Source organism: Camelus bactrianus, chromosome 5 (genome assembly GCF_048773025.1).
Source record: "Camelus bactrianus isolate YW-2024 breed Bactrian camel chromosome 5, ASM4877302v1, whole genome shotgun sequence".
Classification (NCBI taxonomy): domain Eukaryota; kingdom Metazoa; phylum Chordata; class Mammalia; order Artiodactyla; family Camelidae; genus Camelus; species Camelus bactrianus.
Window position 1 is genome coordinate 12,869,938 of NC_133543.1, and position 22,937 is coordinate 12,892,874.

General features: G+C 61.1%; 1 protein-coding gene across 13 annotated transcripts in view; it reads left to right on the forward strand.

Annotated features, from left to right (window-relative positions):
• Positions 1–22,937, forward strand: part of BIN1 (bridging integrator 1) — a 51,923-nt gene that overhangs the window by 23,614 nt on the left and 5,372 nt on the right. For 4 of the 13 annotated variants that reach the window (XM_074363452.1, XM_074363453.1, XM_074363456.1 and 1 more), the window contains exons 2-12: positions 2,514–2,594; positions 7,603–7,657; positions 7,872–7,966; positions 8,433–8,528; positions 9,561–9,668; positions 14,065–14,150; positions 14,269–14,344; positions 15,659–15,741; positions 17,018–17,062; positions 18,436–18,583; positions 19,934–20,062. In XM_074363452.1, coding sequence (XP_074219553.1) covers positions 2,514–2,594; positions 7,603–7,657; positions 7,872–7,966; positions 8,433–8,528; positions 9,561–9,668; positions 14,065–14,150; positions 14,269–14,344; positions 15,659–15,741; positions 17,018–17,062; positions 18,436–18,583; positions 19,934–20,062 — 1,002 coding nt within the window. Of the gene's footprint in view, positions 1–2,513; positions 2,595–7,602; positions 7,658–7,871; positions 7,967–8,432; positions 8,529–9,560; positions 9,669–14,064; positions 14,151–14,268; positions 14,345–15,658; positions 15,742–17,017; positions 17,063–18,435; positions 18,584–19,933; positions 20,063–22,801; positions 22,910–22,937 lie in introns of all 13 variants that reach the window. The other 9 variants (XM_074363457.1, XM_074363463.1, XM_074363461.1 and 6 more) reach the window with 4 other exon arrangements.

Genomic DNA, 22,937 nt, shown 5'->3' on the forward strand with positions numbered 1-22,937 from the left:
TCTCACCATGGCTGGCCTCCTTCTCAAGGCCTGAAGACCTCCCTGGAGGCTTCAGATATCTGGGTGGACCACACAGCTCTCTCTGAGGATGGGGGCCAGGCGTGCATGTCTGTGTGGACATCTGGGGCCTTGGAAGCCTCGGGAGCCTTGATGGTAGGGCGGGGACTGGGGACTCTCTGATTGGGTGCATCTCCTTGGGGAGGAGAGGCAGGGGGCCACCCAGGCCCTGACCCTGCTTCCTGGGACCCTCTGGTTCACTCTGGTGGCCCCTGCTGACTTCCGGAAGTTCTTTCTCACCCTTGGTGGTCCGTTTCTGTCTTTGGACATGGTGGGGCTGTGGGGCGGGTGTTGGCGAGGGTAAGTCAACTGCCTGTGCTCAGTGCCGAGCGGACCAGGCACCTCCACGGCTCCACCCTGTTTCCCACCAGACCTGATTGCCAAGGGGAGTAGGGGAGCCTATGGATTGAGGGACATGCCCTTTTCTTGCTTGTCCTTGTCTAGTTTTGCTTTTCTCCTCTCAGCTCAGTGTCAGCGCTTGGCATCCAGCTGCACTTGCCCAATGGACAGTGTCTTGACTGTCATAGCACAAAGTTGTTGGCGGCCGCCCCCCAATCTCCTCCCAACCCCCTGCCACTCTCACCTTTCCTCTCCATCCTCTGTGACTTCTAGTCACCTCGAGTAATTCGAAATTCCCTGGTCATGGACCTCATCTCTTCGGTCTCTCCTTTGCAGCAAGATTTCCCCTCAGTTTGAGCTGCCACTTCCCCCAGGAAGCCTTCCCTGATTGCCCAAGCTGGATAGGATTTCCAACCTGGGCTCCCACAGTCTCGTGGATTCCGTGTCTTGGGACTGGACCTGTGTCTGATGGATCTGCTGTCCCAGCAGAGATGCCTAAGCACCCTGAGCATGTGCTTGGCAAGAGCTGGCCAAATGCATTACATGAAGAGAGAGAGGGGGTCTGAGGGCTGACTGGCCTCACTGTGGTTCCTGTGCAGCTGGGGACAGAGCAGAAGGGCAGCACAGGGCATCCTAGGACCAGTCAGGGTAGGAAGTATCTGGGCTCTGCTCTGGGAATGGGCATCCCTGGGTCCAGGACCCTGGCCTGGCATTCCATGCAGGGTGGCCCACTTCAGGGTCTTTGAAGGGAGGACACGGCTGAGGGGACCTTCTGGCCCCGGACAGCTGCTGGGCTGGCTCACAGGCTCCTTGTGCCTGTTGGGCCCATCCTCGTCTCAGCCCTGCCCGGGGCCCACTTTTCTTCCGTCTCCACCTGCCACCCCCATCCACTACCACCCGCTTTCTCACTCTTGTTGGGTTTTGGCCATAGCCTCAGTGTTGCCCTTTCTGCTTCCGGTGGAGGTGCCTGTCCAGGCCTGTGGAGGGGGCCTTTGCTTCCCTCTCTCCCTGCAAAGCTCACTCCCTCTCAGCCTCACTGTAGCCCCATCTCTTATCTTTCTCTTTCTTTGCTCTCTTCTTGTTGCCCTCAACTCTCTCCTGCTCCCCAACTTTCTCTCCAGGATTGGAGGGAGCAAGAGCTGAGAGAGGGGAATCTGGGAGGACCTGGTGGGCCAGCCCTCTGGTCAGGCGCCTCTCAGGCTCCTGGTTCAGTTCCTGTGTTTTCTAGGTCTTTCCCTCTCTCCTGGCCTTGGGTCTCTCTCTCTTTCACTTTCTCTCTCTCTGCCTTTACCCACCCATCTCCCCTCCTCCGCCCTCCACGTCCTCTGCTGTGAGACAGCAGAGAAGGGACAGCTGTGACTCACCAGAGGGGACAGTCTGCCTCTGAGATTTTGGGAGTAGAGCATGTGGCCTTGAGCCCATGAGCCCGTGAGACCGTGTGTGTGTGTGTGTGTGTGTGTGTGTGTGTGTGTCAGTGTGGGTGCCGGGGTGGGAGGGAGTCTGGATGTGGCCTGGAGTGGATCAGATTGGGAGAGGACTCCTAGTGCCGGCCAGAGGCCCCCCTACCCTCCCTCCAGCCCTCCCTGCCCTCTTGGTCTTGGGGTGGTTCCCCCACCCCCCCGCCTTTCCCTCTGGCGTTTGTGAGCCTTGGGCCCAGGAGGGAGGTGGAGTCATGTCTGGAGGGGAGCTGCCCCTCCTGGCCTCTCTGCTGCTCAGCTCACTTTTCAGCCACCAGGGTAGGGGTGGGGCACCCAGGGGTGCGGAGTGAGATCAGCTGGGAGGGGGTGCCCCTTCCTTCACACTGTTGGTGAAGCCCTCCTCCTCCTGGTTTCGATGACTACAAGCCTGTCCTAAGCTCCTCCTCCTGGCTGATGGGTGAGCCCTGTGTAGAGGGTGGAGAGGTCTCAAGAATCGGTGGACCCAGTCCTGCCCTTGGGGATCACAGCGCCACAAGGCCTCCCAACGTGCCCAGTGCCCTGGGCTGCGTGGCATTGGCTGTGGGCCTCTCAGACCTTGGCTGGGGTGGGGAGGGTTCCGTGGGATTGGTGACAGGACATTCGTGGTTTTTGCCACTCTCCTCAGGGTAACACTCCTCCCTTCTCCCTCTGCCTCGGCAGGTCCTCCAGAAACTGGGGAAGGCGGATGAGACAAAGGATGAGCAGTTTGAACAGTGTGTCCAGAATTTCAACAAGCAGCTGGTGAGTGTCGGGGGGTGGCTGCCAGCCTTAGAGAGCATGTGACAGTGGAACTGTGGCTGCCAGGTGGAGAATGTCAAGAGCTGAAGCTGTGGAGTAGGGGAGCATGAGGAGGATTTGAGTGGGCTGGTGAGGTCATGGAAGACTTCTTGGAGGAGGGAGCACTGGTGCTGTATGTGAACCATGGGAAAGAGGAGGGAGGGGCAGGGGTGTACTTGAGGTCCTCGGTCAGACATCAGGTGTGCAGGAGCAGGCAGTAGATTGTGGCCAGACTCTGGAAAACTTTGAAGGTCCAGACAAGAGGGAACCTTAGAAGCTTCTCATGAAGAGAGTGTGTCTGCGGGGTTTAATATGGGAGCAGAGTGGACTGGATTTGGTTTGGGCACCTGCTGAGTGGTGGGCTCCAGGCCGGGCCATTTATGGAAGGCTTGTGGGTGCCTCTCAACCCCTCTGTAAGGCAGCTGGTATTATTGCTCCCTTTTGTAGAGGGGCAGCTATTGAGGCTTATAGAAATTGTGTACTTTGCCCAAGGGCATCCAGCTTTGGGACAGGATTCAAACCCATACTCGTCTGGTTCCGAAGACTGCAAGGGACTTGAAGGGCCTCCTTGCCCCCTATTCCTTTTATGGGCCGGGGTGGTAGCAGAAGGGCCTTGATTATGTTGTCAGCCTTGGGGCGGTGGTTAGGTTCAAGGGAGGGCTTCCTGACCAAAGGGCTCTAAATATCTCATCAGGGTTGTACCTGAGACCTTCCCCCTCAGATCTGCTAAGTCTAGAATAAGCTACTATGGCAGCTGAGTCTGAGGACAGTAGAAGGGAGAGTGAAATGACCCTGGTGATTTCCCCTCTCTGAGGAGGGCCAAGAAGGCAGGGAGAGAGAGCTGGGCCACGGCTTCTGCAGACCAGCCCCAGTGAGGGCAGGCGGAGGGGAGTGTGCATGGAGAGTGAGGTCAGGAAAGGGGCCAGGTGGGCCCAGACTGGGGGCCGGAGGGACCAGGCCTCTTCCTGCTCCTTGTCCACATCTGAAGCCTCAGAAAGCACTAAGGGTGCCCCCAATGTCTCCGCAGGTGGAATGGAATCCTGGGGTGAAGGGGCCTCCTTTGGAGAACTCAGCTCACTGGCCAGGGGCAGGGAGCATGCTGGGAGAGAGCCAAGGAGCATGCTGGGAGAAGAGGGTGTGGGGAGCATGCTGGGAGAGGGGCGAGGGGGGCATGCTGGGAGAGGGCTGAGGTGGAGAATGCTAGTGGAGGGCTGGCAAGGAGCGTGCTGGGAGAAGAGGGTGCAGGGAGCATGCTGGGAGAGGGGCGAGGGGGGCATGCTGGGAGAGGGCTGGCAAGGAGCATGCTGGGAGAGGGCCAGGGAGCATGCTGGGAGTGGCTCCAGGGCCAAGTCCACCCTGCCTTCCAGAGAAGCTCCCCAGAGCAGGGATGGGAGCCTCCATGGCTGCTTGTCCCCCAGGTCAGTGAGGGGAGGTGTTTCAAGGCCCATCACAGAGACATCTACTGTCTGTGTGGCTCGGGTGAGCCCTTGCCCTGTTGCCTCAGTTTTCTCACCTGCGCAGTGGAGGCTTGAACAAAAACTCTGAAGCCCTCCCTCCTGATTCTGTCCCCCGGAAGGCCCAGGCCTGCCCCTTACTCAGCTGGCCTCCCCGTGTTGCCAGCTGCTTTGAAACCCTTTTAGAGAATTGCCGTTACTTGAGTCCCTACTGCGGGGCTGGCAGTGCCCTATGTTTTATAGACAGGAGCCTCCCAGCCTTGAGGTGGGTGCTAATATTCTCTTCATGTGATGGAGGAGGGACCTGAGGCTCAGAGAGGTTCCCAGGCCACGTAGCTGCTTGGGGGTGGGGGCTTGGGGATTTAAATCCAGATCTGTCCCCTCTCGGGTCCCCTCTCTTGGAGCTGAGCCCCGGTCTTGATGGCAGAGTGGAGGAGAAATGTTAGGGCAGCTCCTGAGCTGCAGCCCCGGGGTGAGGGGATGGAATGGGCTGGGCTGTTTGGTGAAAGGTCTGGGAGCTGAGGTTCCCTGCAGCTGGCCCCAGGGCTGTGACCAAAGTGTTGCTCCCTCCGCTCGCCTTTCAGAGTCACCCCTTCTGGGTCCCTGGCCCTGGGCAGGGAGTCGCTCACTGATCCTCGTGCAGAAGGGCAGGGGAGTGAGGCCAGGGCTAAAGATAACCAGTGCTGGGGGCTGCTTGTGGCTCCCTGGCTGTGGACATGGGCAGTCATTTGACCTGGTGCTGTGTCTGCCTTCAGGGTGGGTGGGGTGGTCGGCTTCTCAGGGGCCAAGGGTGAAAGCAGGGGTGGGCAAATCTGAGGTCTCATTTGAGGCTCAGGGCCACCCTCCCTTAGGGCTTAAGGCTCCTAGGCAGTTCTGGATTTGATTGGTGTGTGGGACTGACGGGGGCCTGGGGGTGAGGGGGTCAGGGTTTAGAAAAGTTGAAGGTCATTATTCTTGAGGGGGTGAATTCAAGGAGCTGCAGGGCTTGGGGGCCCCTGGGAAAGGTAAGGAGCCCCACCTCATCTGGGGACACTGAGCGTAGTGGGCCTAGTGCCAGTCAGGGCCGAGGGTGGCAGGAAATTTGGGCTTCCGGGAAGCAAATCTCCCACCCCTTGCTATGGGGGTGCACCCTAGGAGAGGGTGTAGGTCGCCCTGTGTCATCTGCTTTCACAGGGACCCAGTTGGCACAGCCCCTCTGGGCCCACTCAATGCTAGTCACGGCACCGCTGCCCTCAGTCCTTGCACTGAGAAACCCTGGGGGGCCCACTTGTACCCCACCAGCCCGAGTACTCCAGACCGAGCTCAGGCCTTCTTGGAAGCCAGGTGGCCCAAGCTCTTCCTTCTGGGGCCGCCTGGACCTTGCACCCCAGGGCTCATTCTGGCTGTTTGTGTGTCACTGAGGTGAGGCAGGTCTGATTCCTGCTGGTCCCCCAGAGCTCACCCCGGGCTCTGCTCCGAGTGGGCCTCCCTGGCTATGGAGTGAAGATGCTCTGGCATTGCCTGCAGAGGGCCACGGGAGGCAGCTGGAGCCAGAGGCAGTCTGTGCAGAAGGGGACTTCCCTGCCCCCTAGATTCACTGGGAAGATGGGGGCCTGGGTCTTCAGGCCACCAGTGGCGGCTGATGCCAGGAAGGCGGGGGTTAGCCTTTTGTGGGAGGTACAGCGGGGACGTGGGGTACCTGCTGAGCCGCCCTGCAGAGCCCCGCCTGGTGTTGGTCCTGGGCTGTGGTGCCCTTCCAGACTCCCGAGTCTGGAGCCCGGAGAGCAGGCTGAGGGGCAGCAGCTGCAGGACTTTCCCCTTCCCCCAGCTGCTCTGCCAGGCATGTGTTAGCGCCCAGGAGCCTCCGGAGGCCAGTGCGGAGGGGAACACACACATTCTGTGCTGGCGGCCTGGGCATCACCCTGCAGGAGGCAGCTGGCTGGGAGCCCCGGGGCAGGCACTGGGGACCGACCAGGGAGCGGGGCCTGGGACCAGCTGCGGTTGGCAGCGGGGAGGCCAGGCTCCGGGCGGCCCCTTGCACATCTGTGCCCAGAGTGGCTGCTCACAGTGTGTCCCTGTTTTGGAAGCACAAGGGGCCCTGGTACAGCCTGAAGCCCGGGTGAGTGCGGCACCCCCGACCTTCCCCAGGGCGACCCCTCCTCTGGTACAAGACACTGGGGGACAATGGGTAGGGAAGCAAGATGATGGAGCCTTGGTGGAAAGAGAAGCTGGGTCTGGAAGATTCTGTGATGTCAGATGAGTACAAATAGCATTGCATCACAAACACACTTATTTTTTCTTTTCTTATTTATTTATTTATTATTTATTGAATTATAGTCAGTTTACAATGTGTGTCAATTTCTGATGTACAGCACAATTTTCCAGTCATATACGAATATACATAGACTTGCTTTCATATTCTTATTTTTTCTTTTAAATTCAAGTATAGTTGATTTACAATGTGTTAGTTTCTGGTGTGCAGCAAAGCGATACAATTACAGGTATCTATTCTTTTTCATATTCTTTTCCATCACAGGTTATTACAAGCTATTGAATATAATTCCCTGTGCTGTGCAGTAGGGCCTTGTTTAGTCCTCATCTCACCAGAACATTTACTTGGTAAGCCTAGGCAGGCTGCCTCCAGAGCAGGGCGGACCACTCCTGACTCCCCAGTCTCCTGGGGCCCACAGGCGATCCCTGGTGGAATGCCAGGGAGGTTTGAAGGCTTGTGGCTTGGCCTTTTCTTTTCTTCCTTTAATCTTTAATCAGCACACCTTAAATTTTGATGCTTGTAAGAATTATGTGTGGCTGGGGTTTTATGCTGTCCTCTGTGGGGTCTGAAGGAGTTTTGGAGAGGGTTTCCTTTTTTGACTCGATGCTCTGAAGTCCTCCCTGTGTGGTGTCTCTACAGTCCCATGGAGGCATCTGTCTGGATACACAGGCAGCTCATGACCCATTCAACACACTGGGGCCTGAGCGCCCAGGCCTTGGAGGTGTTGCTGGCTCTCTGGGTGCCTGCATCACCCTGCCAAGTCTCGGAACCCTGGCAAGTCTCGGAACCTCAGCCTTGGTGCTGGCCCCCATGCACAATTGATGCACGGAGCTCTAAGGACACTGTAGGGGTGGTGGTGGGGACTGTGTGAGGGGGACGGGAGAGGGTGCTGGGGTGAGCCTGTGCAGGGTGGCCGTGCCCCCGCATTTTGGACAGGGTGGAGGGATGTCTTCCTGCCTCCCCTCCGGGGCTGAGAATAGTGCCTGGAAGAGCAGGTGCTGACAAACTTGGGATGAGTGTCCCTTTGGGCAGAGGGGTCCCGAGATGCCCAGATCATAACGGGCACTCAGCATGTGTCGATGGCCAGACAGGTGATAGCTGCTGTGCTCCAGCCTGGGGGCACCGGCCCGTCGGGTCTTCTGTAGGCTCCCCCTGATGCCTTGGTGAGGACAGCCATCCACTATCGATGGACGGGGGCCTGTGGGAAGAAGAGGGCAGCTTTGGCTGTGCCCCAGGCCCTCACCATGGTCTGTCTTTCTCTTTGCAGACTGAGGGCACCCGGCTGCAGAAGGATCTCCGGACCTACCTGGCTTCAGTCAAAGGTAAGGGACAGACGTGGCCTGGGTCTCAGAGAGGGGCCTTTCCCTCTGGAGCTGACGGTGCAGAGCTGGGGAGGGGCAGCAGTGTCTGTGGTAGGGGCTCGGGCCGTCAGTGGAGACTCACCGACCTCCTGGGCCTTTGGGGATGGGGGCAAGGCTATCCCCTGACCAGGGGCCCCCGTGGCCCTGGCTGCAGCGTGGCCCTCCTGCCCCACAGCCATGCACGAAGCCTCCAAGAAACTGAACGAGTGTCTGCAGGAGGTATACGAGCCTGACTGGCCTGGCAGGGATGAGGCGAACAAGATCGCGGAGGTGAGTGCAGGGCCGGGGTTCAGCCCTTCTCCGAGGGACCCCCAGCTTCAGCTGGCCAGCCTAGCTGGCCCACCCTCTGCGTCCTTCTGGTCCTCAGTCCTGTGTGCTCTTGGGCAAGTCCTCTCCCTTCTCCGAGGGTCATTTTCTCCTCTGATGGCTCTCACACTGAGATGGCTCTTCTGATGATGTCCTGAGGCCACCCCTCCCCTCTGTGTTGTGTCTCTGGCCTCAGAAAGCCTTCCCCTGGCCCCATCAGCCCTGGGCCTGTCTGATCCTCATGTCACCTTGTGAAAAGGCAGGCGTGGTTACCCCCATTTCACAGATGAGAAAACTGAGGTTCTGAGAAGCCACCACTCTGTGAAGTGATGGGGCCAGGGCTGACCCCCAGGTCCCCGGGAGGGGAGGGCTGGGAGGGGTGTGGCCCAGTTCCCCTGGTGGGACCCTCCCGTGCTCTTGCCTCCTTCAGAACAACGACCTGCTCTGGATGGATTACCACCAGAAGTTGGTGGACCAGGCTCTGCTGACCATGGACACGTACCTGGGTCAGTTTCCTGACATCAAGGTGAGAGGCCTCCATTGGTCCATCCTGCTCTGGCCCTGCAGCCTGTGTCGGGGAGCTGGAGAGGGAAAGAGGGGCTGGTGGGCAGGGGGAAGCCCAGGGCTGGCTCAAGCCCTGAGGTTACTGCCCTGGATGCTGGCCCGCACTCGCCTGGCACTTCACCCCTCCAGGGCGGCTCTCTCTGAGCCCCCAGACCTGGGCCTTTCTGGGCTGGAAGCTTTGGGCCCCATAAAAGAACTCATGGTGCTTGGCCGTGGGTGGCCGTGTCACTATGGAGTGACATATTAGGGGCTGGAAGTCCTGGGCGTGAATGCCTGAAGGTGCCCGTGCGGGGCTGTGTGTGCTGGGAGGGGAGTGTTTATGTAGCTGTGCACGTGGCCGCTTACCTGGGCGTGTCTGTGTGCTCACACGTGTTCAGAAAGCAGCCGGGGCAGGAAGCTTGCTGGGCCCAGTGGGTTAGCAGTTGTCAGTGTGCCAGGATCTCACCGAGGAGAGTGGGACCCTGGGGCTCCCGATGGGGAAGAGGAGCTGTCTGGAGCTCAGGGGTGACTATAGTTCGTGCTGGACCCAATCCGCAGGGGGTCACGTTCCATGCTGGCCCCCTCAGCCCCCTGTGCACATGCCTCAGGCTCCCAGAGGTGCCTGTGGGAAGTGTGGAAGGGAGGTTGGTGGTGGCCCAGGGGGAGGGAGGCCTGAGGCCCAGGAGGCCAGGGAGGAGGCCTGCCCCACAGTCCTGGCCAGTGGCAACTGACAAAAGTGGGGTCACTATTACAAGGTCCTCTGTCTTGGGAAGGACCGCAGGAGGTGTGGACGGCCTTGAAGAGGGGGGCTCCTTGCCCCCAGAAATGTTCAAACAACAATGTCTCAAGCACATGTTAGATGGATTTGCCGAGCCTGGGGTCCGCTGCCCTGAGCCCTCTGGGCTTATGTAGGTCCAGGGCTCACGACCCAGTTTCCCTGGGCCCCGCCTGGGTCAGCATCGCGGCAGGGGTGCCGGGTCCTGCTCAGCCCCCTCTTCTTCCTTCTGTCCCCCAGTCACGCATTGCCAAGCGCGGGCGGAAGCTAGTGGACTACGACAGTGCCCGGCACCATTATGAGTCCCTACAGACCGCCAAAAAGAAGGATGAGGCCAAGATTGCCAAGGTAGGGCTGGGAAAGTGGGGTTTTGGTGGTGGGGAGGGTCTTCAGGGAGTCACAGCAGGGGCCCAGAGCAGTGCCCCTGGTGGGCAGGAATCCTCACCCCCTTTACAGCTGGGTTCACAGCTGCCAACTGGTCCCTGGTCCCTAGTCCCTGGTCTCGTGACGGCGCTGGGCCCAGGGCCAGTGAGTGAGCGGCCCTCGTGGGCCCACCCTATGGTGCCACCCTGTCCCCTGGCCCCCGCGCCTGCTCTGAGGCCACTTCCCAGAGCGAGAACAGGCCCGGCTTGGGTTACCCTGGCCCCGCCCCTCCTGGCCTGGCGAGCGTGGAGTGGAATTCCATCCTGGGATCTGATCCCATGTGACCCCGGCTCAACTGAACAAGCAGGTGTGGGGGGCGGACACTCCCCTGACGTGATGTGGGGAGGGTCTGAGCCGCTAACCCACCGAAGGCAGGACCCTGCTTGCGAGCCCCTCTGTCCCTGCTAACCAGTCTCACATTTTGCTTTGCAGTTGGAGTTTACCCTTCTCCACCCTGCTCTGCTTGGGGCTCCCCTTAACTCTCTCAGCCTCAGGGGGTCTTTACCTGTGCTGTGGGTGGTGGGGGGCTGGCCCTCTGGAGGGGTGGCCAGCTGTCTGTCCCTGCATTGGGGACGCTTGGACGTGGTGTTTAATATCTGTGTCTCTGTTTCTCTCTCCCCACCTCCCTTCCGTTTCTCTACTCTCCTTGGCCTTGACTCCCTCCCCACCCCCAGCCTGTCTCGCTGCTTGAGAAAGCCGCCCCCCAGTGGTGTCAAGGCAAACTGCAGGCTCACCTCGTAGCTCAAACTAACCTGCTCCGAAATCAGGTGACACTGGCTTCTAACCTTGCACGTGCTGGCGCCTTCTGGTCTGTTGTCCTGTCCTTGGTGCTGGGCACCTGTCTGCCCAGTTGCCTGGGGAGGTGGGGGAGGGCTCGGCCTCTTTCCCGGCTTGGGAGGCAGGGCTGTTTTCAAGTGTCTCTGCTGGGAAACTCCCACCTCTGAGGAGATCTGAGGGCCAGTGGAGGAGGTGGATGGAGGCTGGGGGCTCTGGTTGGCCTGGGCTGGGCCCAGCTCTGTTGCGTGGTGCCCGGCTCTCCGGTAGTCCTGAGACTCTGACATCCTAGCCTCTAGGAACCCAGGAAAGTCTCGGAGCCTCTGACCTCCATGAGGGCTCCTGCGGGGAGGGGTGTGTTGTCTTTAGGGCTCCTGTCCTGACATGTGTTGTCCTTCAAGCCGCACAGGAACTGTGAGGTTATCCTGAATTCACTGAGGGCACAGACCTGCCCAGAGAGGCAGCACCTCCTGCCCCTGGAGGGGACACTGGGAAGGCTCCTCAGTCTGGCTAGGGTGCTGAGACCTGGGGCCTGGAGGACTGGCTCTTTGGGAGTTTCATGGAGGGCAAACAGTCCACATCACGGTGGGCTTCCTGGAGGAGGCTCTTTGTTCAAAACTCCTGAGTGATATTACTATCCTGGCAAGACTTCACTCTTCTCAGCCCCCTGCCCTCGGAATGGGCCGGGTCCTGGGTGGGCACAGGGCACATCGTGGTGCCCTGGGAGAGGAGCCCTCGTGCTTTTCTCTCCAGTGAAACTGGCATGAGTCCAGCATCCCTTCACGGTCCCAGGGTGGGAGCAGGCGGCAGAGGCCCCATCCAGGAGGTTGAGTTTCTCTCTGGGCAGCTGCCTTCTTTTTTCTGGGCCACCTTCTGATTTCATCCTCCAGCCACATGTATTGAGTGCCTGGGGTGTGGAGAGCTCTGGGCTCAGTGTGGGCTTGTGGTCCAATTTCTTACCTGACCTGCTGCCTGAATACTTTTAGGCCAGAGTTGTGGGCTGACTTTGGAGGCACTGAGCAGTTGACAGCCTCACCCGTCCAGGGTCTGGGGAGACCCCCTGAGGGTGTGGTCTTCGACAGACTCACGTCCTCCTCTGCCATAGGAGGTGGAGGGGGGCCAAGGGGCTGGAATTGGCCTGTCCTGCTGGTTGAGTTCAGAACTTGTGTCTAGAGGGGGAATGGAGCCCTTGGCCCAGAGCCAGGGTTTCTGCATTATTTTCCCTGGAACAGGTTTGGCAGGAGGCCAGGTGAACATTTCTGTCCAGTGGGGGGAGCCTCCAGGAGACTGTGGGGCCTGGGGTGGGGCCTGTGACTGCCTTGGGGCTCCTGGGGATGGGTGTTGTTGAGGACCGTGCTGGGAGGGCCCCCCACCCTGCCCTGGGGGACCCGCAGGGGAGGCCAAGGCACGGGATCTCATCTCTGGGTGTTGGACTGCAGATGTTTCGCCTTTCGGCCAAACTGACATTCCCATTTGGATCCAATTTTTATTTGAGCCTCTCCTTCTGACCCGCCCTGCCTCACGCCTGGCTGGAGGCTGGGGAGCTGTCAGGCAGCTGACTGGCTGTGAGCTGGGGCACTTGGGGCCTTGGGGCTGCCCTGCTGGCTGACTTGACTCTGGGGAGACAGTACAACCTCCCGAGGCTGCTCCCCTGAGCTGACCAGCTTCAGGTGTCCCCCGAGCTAGTTCTGAGCTGCTGTCTTCTAAAACCCACCTGCAGGACCCTGGTGGCACTCTGTGTGGCGGGCAGGCCGATTTCAGTGCTGATCTCCATGTCCGTCAGCCTGTGGCAGGGCCACTGGGGCTGCAAGGCCTCCCCAACCATGGACAGCTCTTTTCTACCCCCTCCAAGGGCTTCTGAAGAACAAAGATATGAGAAATGTGACTCAAAGGGGATAAAAGACATAGGTCTTGACTTCAGAAACTCTAGCACGGGACCTCCCCATGCTTCGCAGTGTTGCTGGTGTGTGGGAACGGGTGGGGCCCACAGCTGTGAGCTGCAGCGTCATCCTTGTGGACCAGCATCATGGGGTGGTGGCTGGATCCCCATGGAGAGGTGGTGTCTGCGGGCACAGGAGTGGCGCTGTCACGGCAGCTCTGGAGGACAAGGGTCTTGGGTGGGAAGCACGAATGGCAATTTGAGACGCTCACAGCTGTCCGTGTGGCAGTCATTTCCTGTGGGGTCTATAAACCATTGTCTGTAGCCCTCCATCAGGCTCTGGGTCTCAGAGGAGGAAGGCAAGGATGGCCTGGCCCACGGCCGGGAGGGCACACCAGATCTGATCCATTCCAGGAGGGCCTCAGGGCACACATGCTTGTAGATGGCTCTTTTATTTCCTAGTCTCCCTTTAATTTTTAAATGAGATTTTAAAAGGTCAGGCAGGGCTCACATGCTCACTCCAGCAAGTTCCAGCAACCTGAAGGTCACTGTAGTCTGGAGCCCTGGTGGCTTCTCTCCTCCAGGCCCAGCCCAAGTCAGTGCAGCTCAGCACGGGCACAGCAGGGGCAGGAAGCAGGGGACTTGGGCTGCCACGGTGCCTGGAGCCGGGTGGGACCGCTGGGTGGGCTTGGGGGAGCCGTGTGCCCTGTGGCTACTTGGCGTGCTGGCCAGTTGGCCTGGGGACGGGAGGCCTGGGCGGGGCCTGCCACATTCCTGGGCCTGACTCAGACCCTGAGTCACTGTTTCCAGCAGCGCCCTCCAGAATGAGCTTGCAGAGCCCTTTCTGGGGCCGGGGTCTGTGACTCATCCCTGCTCTCCCCTGATCTCTCCCCAAACTCCCAAGTTTCTTGGACTCTGTGGTGGGGCCTCAGTGCCCCCCAACCCCGTGGATGTGAGCAGGCCTGGAGGGTGCAGGGCCTGCCCTGGGGAAGGTATGAGGTCTTGGGAGTGGGCGGGGCGCCCAGCCCAGTAGCCCAGCTCCCTCCTCCCCTGCCCGCTTCCCTGTCTTTCCCCTAATGTACCTGAGCTGCGCCCCTGGCCTCAGTCTGGAGGGGACAGGTCACAGGAGAGAGAGGGGAGGGGATGGGAAGTACTCTCCCAGGGAGGTGAAGCCTGGCTGGTGGTTGAGGCTGAGTGGGGCCCGGCCTTGAGGACAGGAAGAGGAATACTCTAGAGAGCTGGGTGCAGGCTGACACGTAGCCTGGGAGGGGTTCTGTGTGGGTGGGCAGGGGCCCCACCTGGCTGGGCCTGGGGTGTCTACCCCCTCCTGGTGCCCCAGCCCCCGGTTCCCTTGACTCTGGCATTTTTTTGTGTGCCCTCAACATCCTGCACCTCCTTCCTGGCCCACCCAGACCGGATGGGAGGTTCTCCCTTTGCCTCGACTGCCCTGCATGCCCCTTCCTGGAGCGGCCCCCATGGGCCTGGCTGCAGGGGCCGGGGGCTGCGTGCGGAGGTCGGCCTGGGTGTCCACGTCTAGTTCAGCCTCCATCTTGCCTGGAGCTCTGGTTCCCCGTGCATTGGGGGAGCAGGTCTTGGGGGTGAGCTGGGCGTCGCCAGGGCTGGCGGGACAGAGGCCCAGCAGAGAGAGTGAGCAGTCTCGCCCCTTAGGCCGAGGAGGAGCTCATCAAAGCCCAGAAGGTGTTTGAGGAGATGAATGTGGATCTGCAGGAGGAGCTGCCGTCCCTGTGGAACAGGTGAGGGGCGGAGGTTGCGGGCTGTGCCCGGCCTCCCATCCGTCCGCTCTGCTCTGGGCCCTCCTGGGCTGCCCGCCCTGACCTGCCAGTTCACTTGGTCCTCCCCTCCCTCCTGCAGCCGTGTAGGTTTTTACGTCAACACGTTTCAGAGCATCGCGGGCCTGGAGGAGAACTTCCACAAGGAGATGAGTAAGGTAGGGCCTAGTGACCCCTGTGGGCCTCAGAGCCTCGGGGAAGTGGTCCGCCTGCCAAGGGCCAGGGGCAGAGGCATGGGCCCAGTTTCCCGTCCCCTGCTGGGGTCGGATACACACTGGTGACCACAGTGTCCTCTCTGGGCCCTGGGGAGGAGCTGCCCAGCCCCTGCCCTAAAAGAATAGAGTGTCAGGGCCAGTGGGAGCTGCTGGGGAGGCTGTGAGCTGGATCCCCTCCCTGCTCCCAGCTCTGTTCTCCCGCTGGCACAGAGCCAGCCCCTCTCCAACTGTGAACGCGTTGGTTCTCAGTCTGCCTTGGCCCGGGGAGCTCAGTGTCAGTAAATGGCGGCACTTTCGCGATTCATAGGCAGATAATAAATTACTAGAATTTTCTCAGTTTAAAAAATTTTCCTCATGTTTTTTAAGAGATTGAATCCGGTCTGCTTTATCTACAGAATCTGGTGTAAGAAGGGGTCCGATAGCTTAAATTCCTGTGCTGTGTTATTTTCATCTTGATCTGGCTGGCAGTTAAATTGCAAAGCTGCGTTAGAGAAACAGCGTAGGCAGCGGGCTCCCTCCCTGGGCCGTGGGGGGTCTGACCATCGGGCCCAGAAGAATGAAGCGATCGTGGTGGGTTCCAGGCCCCGGGCAGGCGGCCGAAGGCCAGCCTGCGTCTCTGCTGAGTGACCACCCACCAGCCCGCGTCTGGGTTCCTGCCTGGGAGGCCTTCCCTCCCCTTATGTTTCCTTCTTCTCTGCCAAGATTTGAGATAACATGCAAATTTTTAAAAAACGGAGAGAAGTGTTTGGGGAAGAAATCGTTTATGTAAAGTGGGAGAAAAACTCAGCTGTGGGCTTCCTGGTGGTTAAAATGAAGGGAACTACCGCCAGTGAAGAACCCCCCGGTGCATGGGGTGTGCTTTCGCTGAAGTCTCTGGCAGTTGTAATGTGGCCTGAAAGCATCTTGGCAGATGGCTTTAATGATGAGGATAAACAGTTATTGTGCAAAAACAATGGAAAAAAAATGAAAAACTGGGCAAGTGCTAAGTGGCGTTTTTAAGAAATCCCTTTAAGTAGAAAGAAGAGAAAGATGGTTCCCGAAGTAGTAACTGTTGGCAATGTGGCCCACGTCCTCCTCCCTTTTTCTCCTCCGTCTTTCTGGGGCCGGTGTGCTGGTCCCCAGCTCCCACTGATGGAGCTGGAAGAGCTTGGGGAGGGGCCTGTGGAGGGAGAGAGGCGGGGTGTTATCAGGGAGAGTGGGGCTGTCTGGTGGCCCCTCTCCCCATCCCTGCTCACCTTCTGGCTGTCCTTCCTGCAGCTCAACCAGAGCCTCAGCGATGTGCTGCTCAGCCTGGAGAAACAGCACGGGAGCAACACCTTCACGATCAAGGCCCAGCCCAGGTGTGTGCCGCCCCTGGGAGGGCTGTGGGCAGGTGTGGTCTGGGGCGAGGCTCTTCCCTGAGGTCCCCCCTTTCAGGCTTGGGCACCCTGTGCTGAGAGGAACAGGCCAGGGCACCCCTCCTCCTCCAGTGTGTCCCTTCGGGGAAGGAGAACTCCTGAGGGGCTGTCTGCAGATGCCCCTGCCCAGGCCTGGCCTTCCCATCTGTGGAGCAGCAGTCGGGGTGCCTGGCAGCTTTGGAGGGGGGCTGGGGTCTGAAAGATCCAGCATTTGGAAAGTGAGTGGGCCTCGTGGAGCCGGGGTGTGACCTCACCTCTACCCTCGCTGGCTTCCTGGAAGCCCAAGACCCTGGCCCGTGGCGTCCCTCCTCCTGCCCGGCTTCCCGCAGTGAAAGCTTGAGGGAGAGGGGGAAGCCACAGCAGGTCTGGGACCCCTTCCTCTCTGGCTGTGCAGTACACGCAGTTGTGGCACAGGCTAGGGAGCACCAGTGCACCCACTTTTCTTGTCTACAAAGAGGGTGATTGAGTCTGCTTCTGGGGTAACTGGGGTGTTCCCTAGGACAAAGAAGCCAGTCAATAGTCGATCAACATTATTGCCCCTCTTCACCCGGAAAACACAGCATGTGTGCCTGTGAGAGGGGCCACGGGGTGCCCTGGGGGCAGTCAATGTCCAGAGGTGCTCCCCAGGTCACAGCCTCCCTCGCTGCACCTGCCTGGCCTGATGGTCCCGGTGGAGCGTCTAGGTTGGGCGAGGAGTTGGGGGCGCGGCCAGGCCGGCCGTGCGGGCAGCTGGGACCAGGCTGCTCCGGGAAAGGGCTGGTCTGGGTGGAGAGGAAGGACGTGGGGCTTGTGAGCCTTCTTTACACCAGAGGGGCCCATTTGGCAGCCAGGTCGCCTTCTCTCCCAAGGCCCCACCCCGGGCCACCCACCCCACTCCTTCCTGCACCCTGGGCCCCTGGAGCATCTGTGTGGCTAGACCCCAGGCAGGGCAGGTGGCCAGCACTGTCCCCAGGCTCAGCTTCAGGGCTGCGCCGTCTTCTGCTCATTCTGTCCGTGCCCCCTCAGGGCACCTGGCAAGATGCAGAGGCTGGCGGGGGCCCTGGGATGGGACAGGGCCCCGAGCACAGGGCCTGGCCCCTTTTACAGCCTCCTGGAGTTAGGGGGGCTTTGCCCCTTAGCGATCCTCTGAGCAGAGGGGCTGCCGATGAGGGAAGGGACCCCCCCACCCGGCAAGAGTTTTCCCCCGATGAAGGCCCCCTCGTCCCGTCCGCCCCCACAGAAAGAAAACTAAACTGTTCTCCCGGCTGCGCAGAAAGAAGAACAGGTACCGGCAGTGAGTGCCGCGTGGTGGGGCCGCATGCGCCTGGCCCCACCGAGGGCGCCGCTAACCCCTAACCTGCCTTCCTGTGTGCGGAGCGCCCGCTGGGCCCCGTGCCCAGTGTGTGTGGAGGGGCAGCGGGGCATCGGTGGGAATCAGGGCAGACAGCCTGGGCATGTCCCTCTCGGGCTGCGGCCCGCCTGGGAGTGAGACGGGCCAGAGTGCGGCCAGAGGGAGCTGGGGGCTCGGGGAAGGGGCTGCGGGCACAGCGGTTTGCGGGGAGTCTACGTGCACGTGTGTGTGCTGGATGTGTGTGCGCTCTCGAGGGTGGCAGAGTCGTTCCCACAAAACACCTTCAGTAAAGAGAAGGAACCAGCGGTGTCCCTCACTCACATGTGCGTCCCGCCAGTCACCCAGACCTTTTTCTTGCAGGTGGCGGTCGCTAGACCTGCTCTGCCCAACACGGTGGTCGTAGCCCCTGTGACCGAGGAGCTGAATTTTTCATTCTGTTTAATTTAAACGTCAGTTTGAACAGCTGATCTCAGTCAGCACTGGTGCAGAGACTCTTTATGCAAGTTCAAACACAGATGTTTATTTCCTGTCCCCTGGGCGCCCAAGTGGCAGGCTGTGCACACCACGTGTCCTTGTTGGCCTTGAGACATGGTGGGGACCTGGCCCTCCTATCCCCACCCCTCTGCTCTGAAGGCTCCGCTCTTTTGTTACCCGCTGGCTCTGCCCGTGGCCTCCCCTTCGACTGGTTTTCCAGGGGAGCCAGTGGGAGCAAGGGCTCGGAGACAGTGATGGCATGGTGTGGCTGGGGAACCTGTGTGCTGGGTGAGGGTGCGGGTGGCAGGGAGGCCAACTGGGAGGCCCGTGGGGTCAGGCTGGGTTTTGCAGGGGCTGCTGTGTGGTGTGTGGGGTGACACTCACTTTGCCTCTAGGATGTTTGGCTTTCTTGTGCTGTGGGGCCTGGGCCCCCTGATGGAGGTTGGTGGGTGGCTGGTGGGGCCCTGGTGGCAGCTTCCGGACCTGCTCGGCACCCTAGGGACCGCAGACCTCAGCTCAGGCTCGCCCGTGATGTCACTGCCTCCAGGGCAGGCCCTGCTGCGAAGACGCGCGTGTCCCCACGTGTTCGGGCCACGTCCCCTCCTTCCGCCCTGTCTCCTGCACACCTACATGTGGTTTCACACGTGGACACGTGGGGACACACTGTGCACATGGACGTGCTGTTTTCACAGCATGTCTGCGGACACACTCGAGCCCCCTAGTTTCCCAGCATCTACGTGGAAACACGCTTACCCTCCTGTGCACACACGTTTCCACACACGGGTCCCCAGGTAACCCCTCCATCAGGCTCCCTCTCTGTCTCGCCTCTACAGTGACAACGCCCCTGCGAAAGGGAACAAGAGCCCCTCGCCGCCACCCGATGGCTCCCCTGCCGCCACCCCAGAGATCAGAGTCAACCACGAGCCTGAGCCAGCCAGCATGGCCATGCCTGGGGCTGCCCTCCCCAAGTCCCCGTCTCAGGTAGGCACGTGTCTCGGTGGCCTGTCCCGTCCGAACCCTTCCTCCCTCCTGTGCTGCCGTCAGCCCCCCTTCCCAGTCCTCTGTCCCTGCCCCGGGCCTGGGCAGCTTTGGATCCAGAGCCTTGGCCCAGAGAGGGCCTGGCAGGGCCTGGGCCTGGCTCTCCCTGGGGCCCTTGCAGGGGCATCTGTGACTCTCTCTGCTCCTTGAGTGTCCTCCCCGACCCCCCACCCCGCTGCCGCGCCCCCATTTTTCCTCTTCCCCAGCCTCCGGGCTGCTTGACTTTCTCGTCTTCCTTTCCTCCCTAGACGCAGGCTCTGGGCCCCCAACCCTGAGAGCAGCCAGAACTCTGGAGGCAGCTGCTTCTCTCTCTTTCTCGACTTCTTTCTTGCAGGGGCCCTTGTAGGACCCTGAAAGGGACGGCAGGAAGGAGGGCTCAGCGAGGGGATGGGGGGAAGCCTGGCCCCCACCCCCTGTCCCCACGGGGTTTCTCAGTGTCCCTGGGAGCTGGAATGGGAGAAAGGAGGCAGGGGTCCACCGTGCAGCCCGGCCTGAGCCCAGCTAGGCTTTCCCTGGCTGTTTGGCCCCTGGCCGCAGCTCCCTTGGCTGTCGGCCCCATCCCTTTGCCAGCTGATTTGGAGAGCAGTGCTGAGAGCCCGCACTTGACGGGCACTTACACTGACGTGCTCTCAGCCTGAAGGTGCCAGCGTTCTCTGTAATTTCATTCGTTGTCCTCACTGCCCCCTGCGAGGCAGAGGCTGTTATCACCCCAACTTGACAAATGAGGAAACCCAGGCATGGAGTGGGGTGTGACTTGCCCGAGGTCCCCCAGGTGGGTGTGTGACTGTCTTCCCGGCCCTCCATGCAGGCCTCCGTGGTGATGGGAGAGGCTGGGCTGCGGCTCCTCAGGGAGGTGTGCTGGGGGGCCTGGCTGGGCAGGAGCAGAGCGGGTGGGAGGGGCGGGAGGCTGGGCGCCGGCCCTTCCTCAGCTCCTGTTTCTCTCTCCAGCCTCCCCCTGGTCAGTGGGAGCCCAGACCACGCAGTGGCGGCCTTGGCCTTCGGGGCAGGCCCTCCGTTCCCTCTCTGTCCTGTTCTGTTCTCTCCTGTTCCTTCTCACTCCCTTGTCTTCCTCCCCGCTCCTCTCTCTGCACAGTTTTCTGACCTCCGGCCTCGTACCCCCTCCTGGGTGGTCTTGGTGTCTGTGTCTTGGGGAGCAGTGCCTCTTCCTCAGTTGCCAGTGGGGCTGGGGCTGGGGCGTGACTAACCGTGGCTTTGTCTCTGTTTGTCTGTCTCCCCCACCCCTGTGCTCCGCTGTGCCTCCCCTGCGGCCCCCCACCCGCTGCTGACCCACAGCTCCGGAAAGGCCCACCAGTCCCTCCGCCTCCCAAACACACCCCGTCCAAGGAGGTCAAGCAGGAGCAGATCCTCAGCCTGTTTGACGACACGTTTGTCCCTGAGATCAGCGTGACCACCCCCTCCCAGGTCAGCCGCGGCCACCGCGGCCCAGCTCTCTGCCCCTCTGTCGCGTTCTCGGGGTGTGCATGGCCTCGCCTCCATCCCACCCCTGCAGAGGTTGGCCCTGAGCCTCCCTCCTCTCATCCATCCATCCCTCTATCCATCCATCCATCCCTCATCTCTGAGCATGTGCACCAGACACAGGGACCCGGTGAACCGTCCTAATAGAGACAGTCAGCACAGCAATGGCCTCTCGATTCCACTGGTGCTTTGGCCAGAGGGGGTGGGGAGCACGAACGACCTGGGCCAATCAGGGAAGGCTTCTTGGAGCAGGTGACGTTTGCCATAGTGCTTTAGCCAGAGGCAGCAGCTTGTGGGCAAGGAGGGGTGAGAGCCAGGCTCAGGACCTCCTGGGAGTACAGTGTGTCCGGAGAGCATAGGAGGTGACACACAGCTGGGAAAGCCCAGCAAGGCACTGAGACGGTTGCTCCCAGGGCTGCTGACAGCCACTTGGAGGTGGGGCGGTGTCTGGGCCACAGAGCAGGACTGCTACTGTACATGCCCGCAGGAGGCGTCTGATGCCCATTCATGGGTGATCGAGGGGAAGGCGGAGCAGGCAGGTCACTGTGGGAACAGAGCCGTGGGCTACATGTGGTTGGATCAGCTCAGAGGCTGCGGTGCACAGGCCACTCCAAGCCTGGCTTCCAGGCCTCACAGCCAGGGCCCTGTCCATGCCAGGCCTCCCCTTTTGTGCAGGCTAACTCGTCCCAGGCTGTGGTGGGCCCGAGTTGCAGCACTGCCTAGGGGTCTCTGGGCTCTGCCTCCCATGGGCTCCTTGGCACAAGCTCAGAGGCCTGGAGGGGAGGGGAAGGGCTGGAGGGTTGACTGTGGAGGGGGAGGCAGCTGGGGTCAGAGGACAGTGCCCTCTGCTAAGATGGGCTTAGGGGCAAGCGGGCTTCAAGCCTCCATGAGGGGATTTCAGGTTAGAACTAGGAACTTTCAATACAGGGCAGTTGGGGGAGGAGGGTTGATGCTAGGGTGCTCCCGGCGCTGTGGGGAAACCACGACCTCCAGGGCAGCTGGTGGCTGGGATGCTCCAGGCCCTGAACCTGCCTCTGCCTCAGGGCAGGAGGGACACGGGGTGACACCAGGGCTAGGAGACGCTGCGCAGGGTCTGGAGCCAGCGGCTGACCCACCTGGCCTTGTTTGGTTGTTGGTCCCCTCTGGGAGGGGGTAGGTCCCCATTTGACAGGTGAGGAACCTGCGGGCCTCACCTGCAGCCAGGCCTCCGGGTCAAGTGGCCCTTCCCGGGCTCCTGCATGCCTCCCTGCGCCCCTGCGTCCACTCCTGGGGTCTGGTCTCTGCCCCGTGGGGCTGGGGAGCGCACGCCGTGGGCGCTGTTGCCCGGGGCTGGGTGGGCTCATCCGTCCACGACGTGCTGACGTGCTGTCAGGGCTACTCTGCTGGGCTGTGGTGAGTAGCCTGCGTCCCCGCCCCGAGGACGGTTCTGGTCCCGCATGGTGGGAGGCTGGCCTGCTGGGAGGCGGGCAGGGGGGATGTGACCCTGTCCCCTTGGAGCATGAGGGGGCGGCTGCCTGGGCTCGGCTGACTTCTGAGAGGGGACGGGTGTTTGGGCCACATGGGAGAGAGAAGTGCCGTGTGCAGCTGGGGGGAGGGCGCCCAGAGGCCACGTGCCACGGTGTCCTTAGAGACAGCAGTGACCCCCCTCCCTGTCTCACTGAACAGGGCTAGACCTAGAGGAGAGTCAGTCGCTGGGGGTGAACTTGGGCAGGGGGCGAGTCCACTTGGCCTGGGCTCCCTGAACTCGGTGCCTCGGCCCAGTGAGGATGCCGGGGCCCCTGAGCTGGGGGTCAGTGGGCACTGAGAGTTCTCAGGACCACGGGTCTTGGGTCTCCCTGACAAGTCGCAGCTCAGCTGGGAAGTCTCCTCTGGGGAGTCCCTGCCCCCGCTCCCAGGTCTCAGGTCCTTATAGGTGGAGGGCCTCAGGGGCTCTCTCAGACCTGGGCACAGCCCTGCCTGAGCCCCGGGGGAACCCCTCATAGGAGATGGGTTGAGCCAGCCCTCCTCCTAGGAAGGCAGCATGTCCTCCGGTGCTGGTGCTACGCGGCTTGTCCTCTAGGGCGGCTCTGGGAAAGACCCAGCTTCCTGTAGGGCTGGCTTCTCACAGTGTGGACAGGCCCCCTGCGCCTGCCGGCCACCTGCGCCTCCCTGGGCTGCACTCTGCCCAGCTGAATGGGATCCTTGGGGGTGGCTGGGGGAGGACCCGTTGCGTGAACACGGTGCGTAGGTGTTGGGGAGCTCACGTTTAAGATTGTGTGCTGGCGCAGCCCTGAGCCGGCTGGGGGCAGGTGTCACCACAGGGTGACCTGTCTATCTGGGGCAGCACGGGGAGGCCTATGCCTGTCTGGAGGCCCTCTGGACCAGGAGAATGAGTGTGGTCATGTCCAGCCTAGGCCGTGGCCGGGCTGCTGCTGGACGGATGCTGAGGTCAGGGGCGCTTGTGGGCACAGGTGGAGGAGAGAGCTGGGGGCTTGGCATTGGTCAAGTGAGCAGCTGCCTGGACCCACATATGAGGCAGGCCCCAAGCGTGTCCTTGTATGGGTGGAGCTTGTGCCAGGGTGTGTGACATGGGCCGGGCCCTTGTGCTCAGTGGGTGTGTCTAGGGGTGTGGGCCCGCTGTGCGCGCCCTCGGGAGTGCTCCCGGCCTGTTGCTAACTGCCTTCCTCTTCTGCTGCTGCTGCCAAGTTTGAGGCCCCGGGGCCTTTCTCGGAGCAGGCCAGTCTGCTGGACCTGGACTTTGACCCCCTCCCGCCTGTGGCGAGCCCTGTGAAGGCGCCCACGCCCTCTGGTCAGGTTGGTCTGAGCCCACCACTGCCCACGG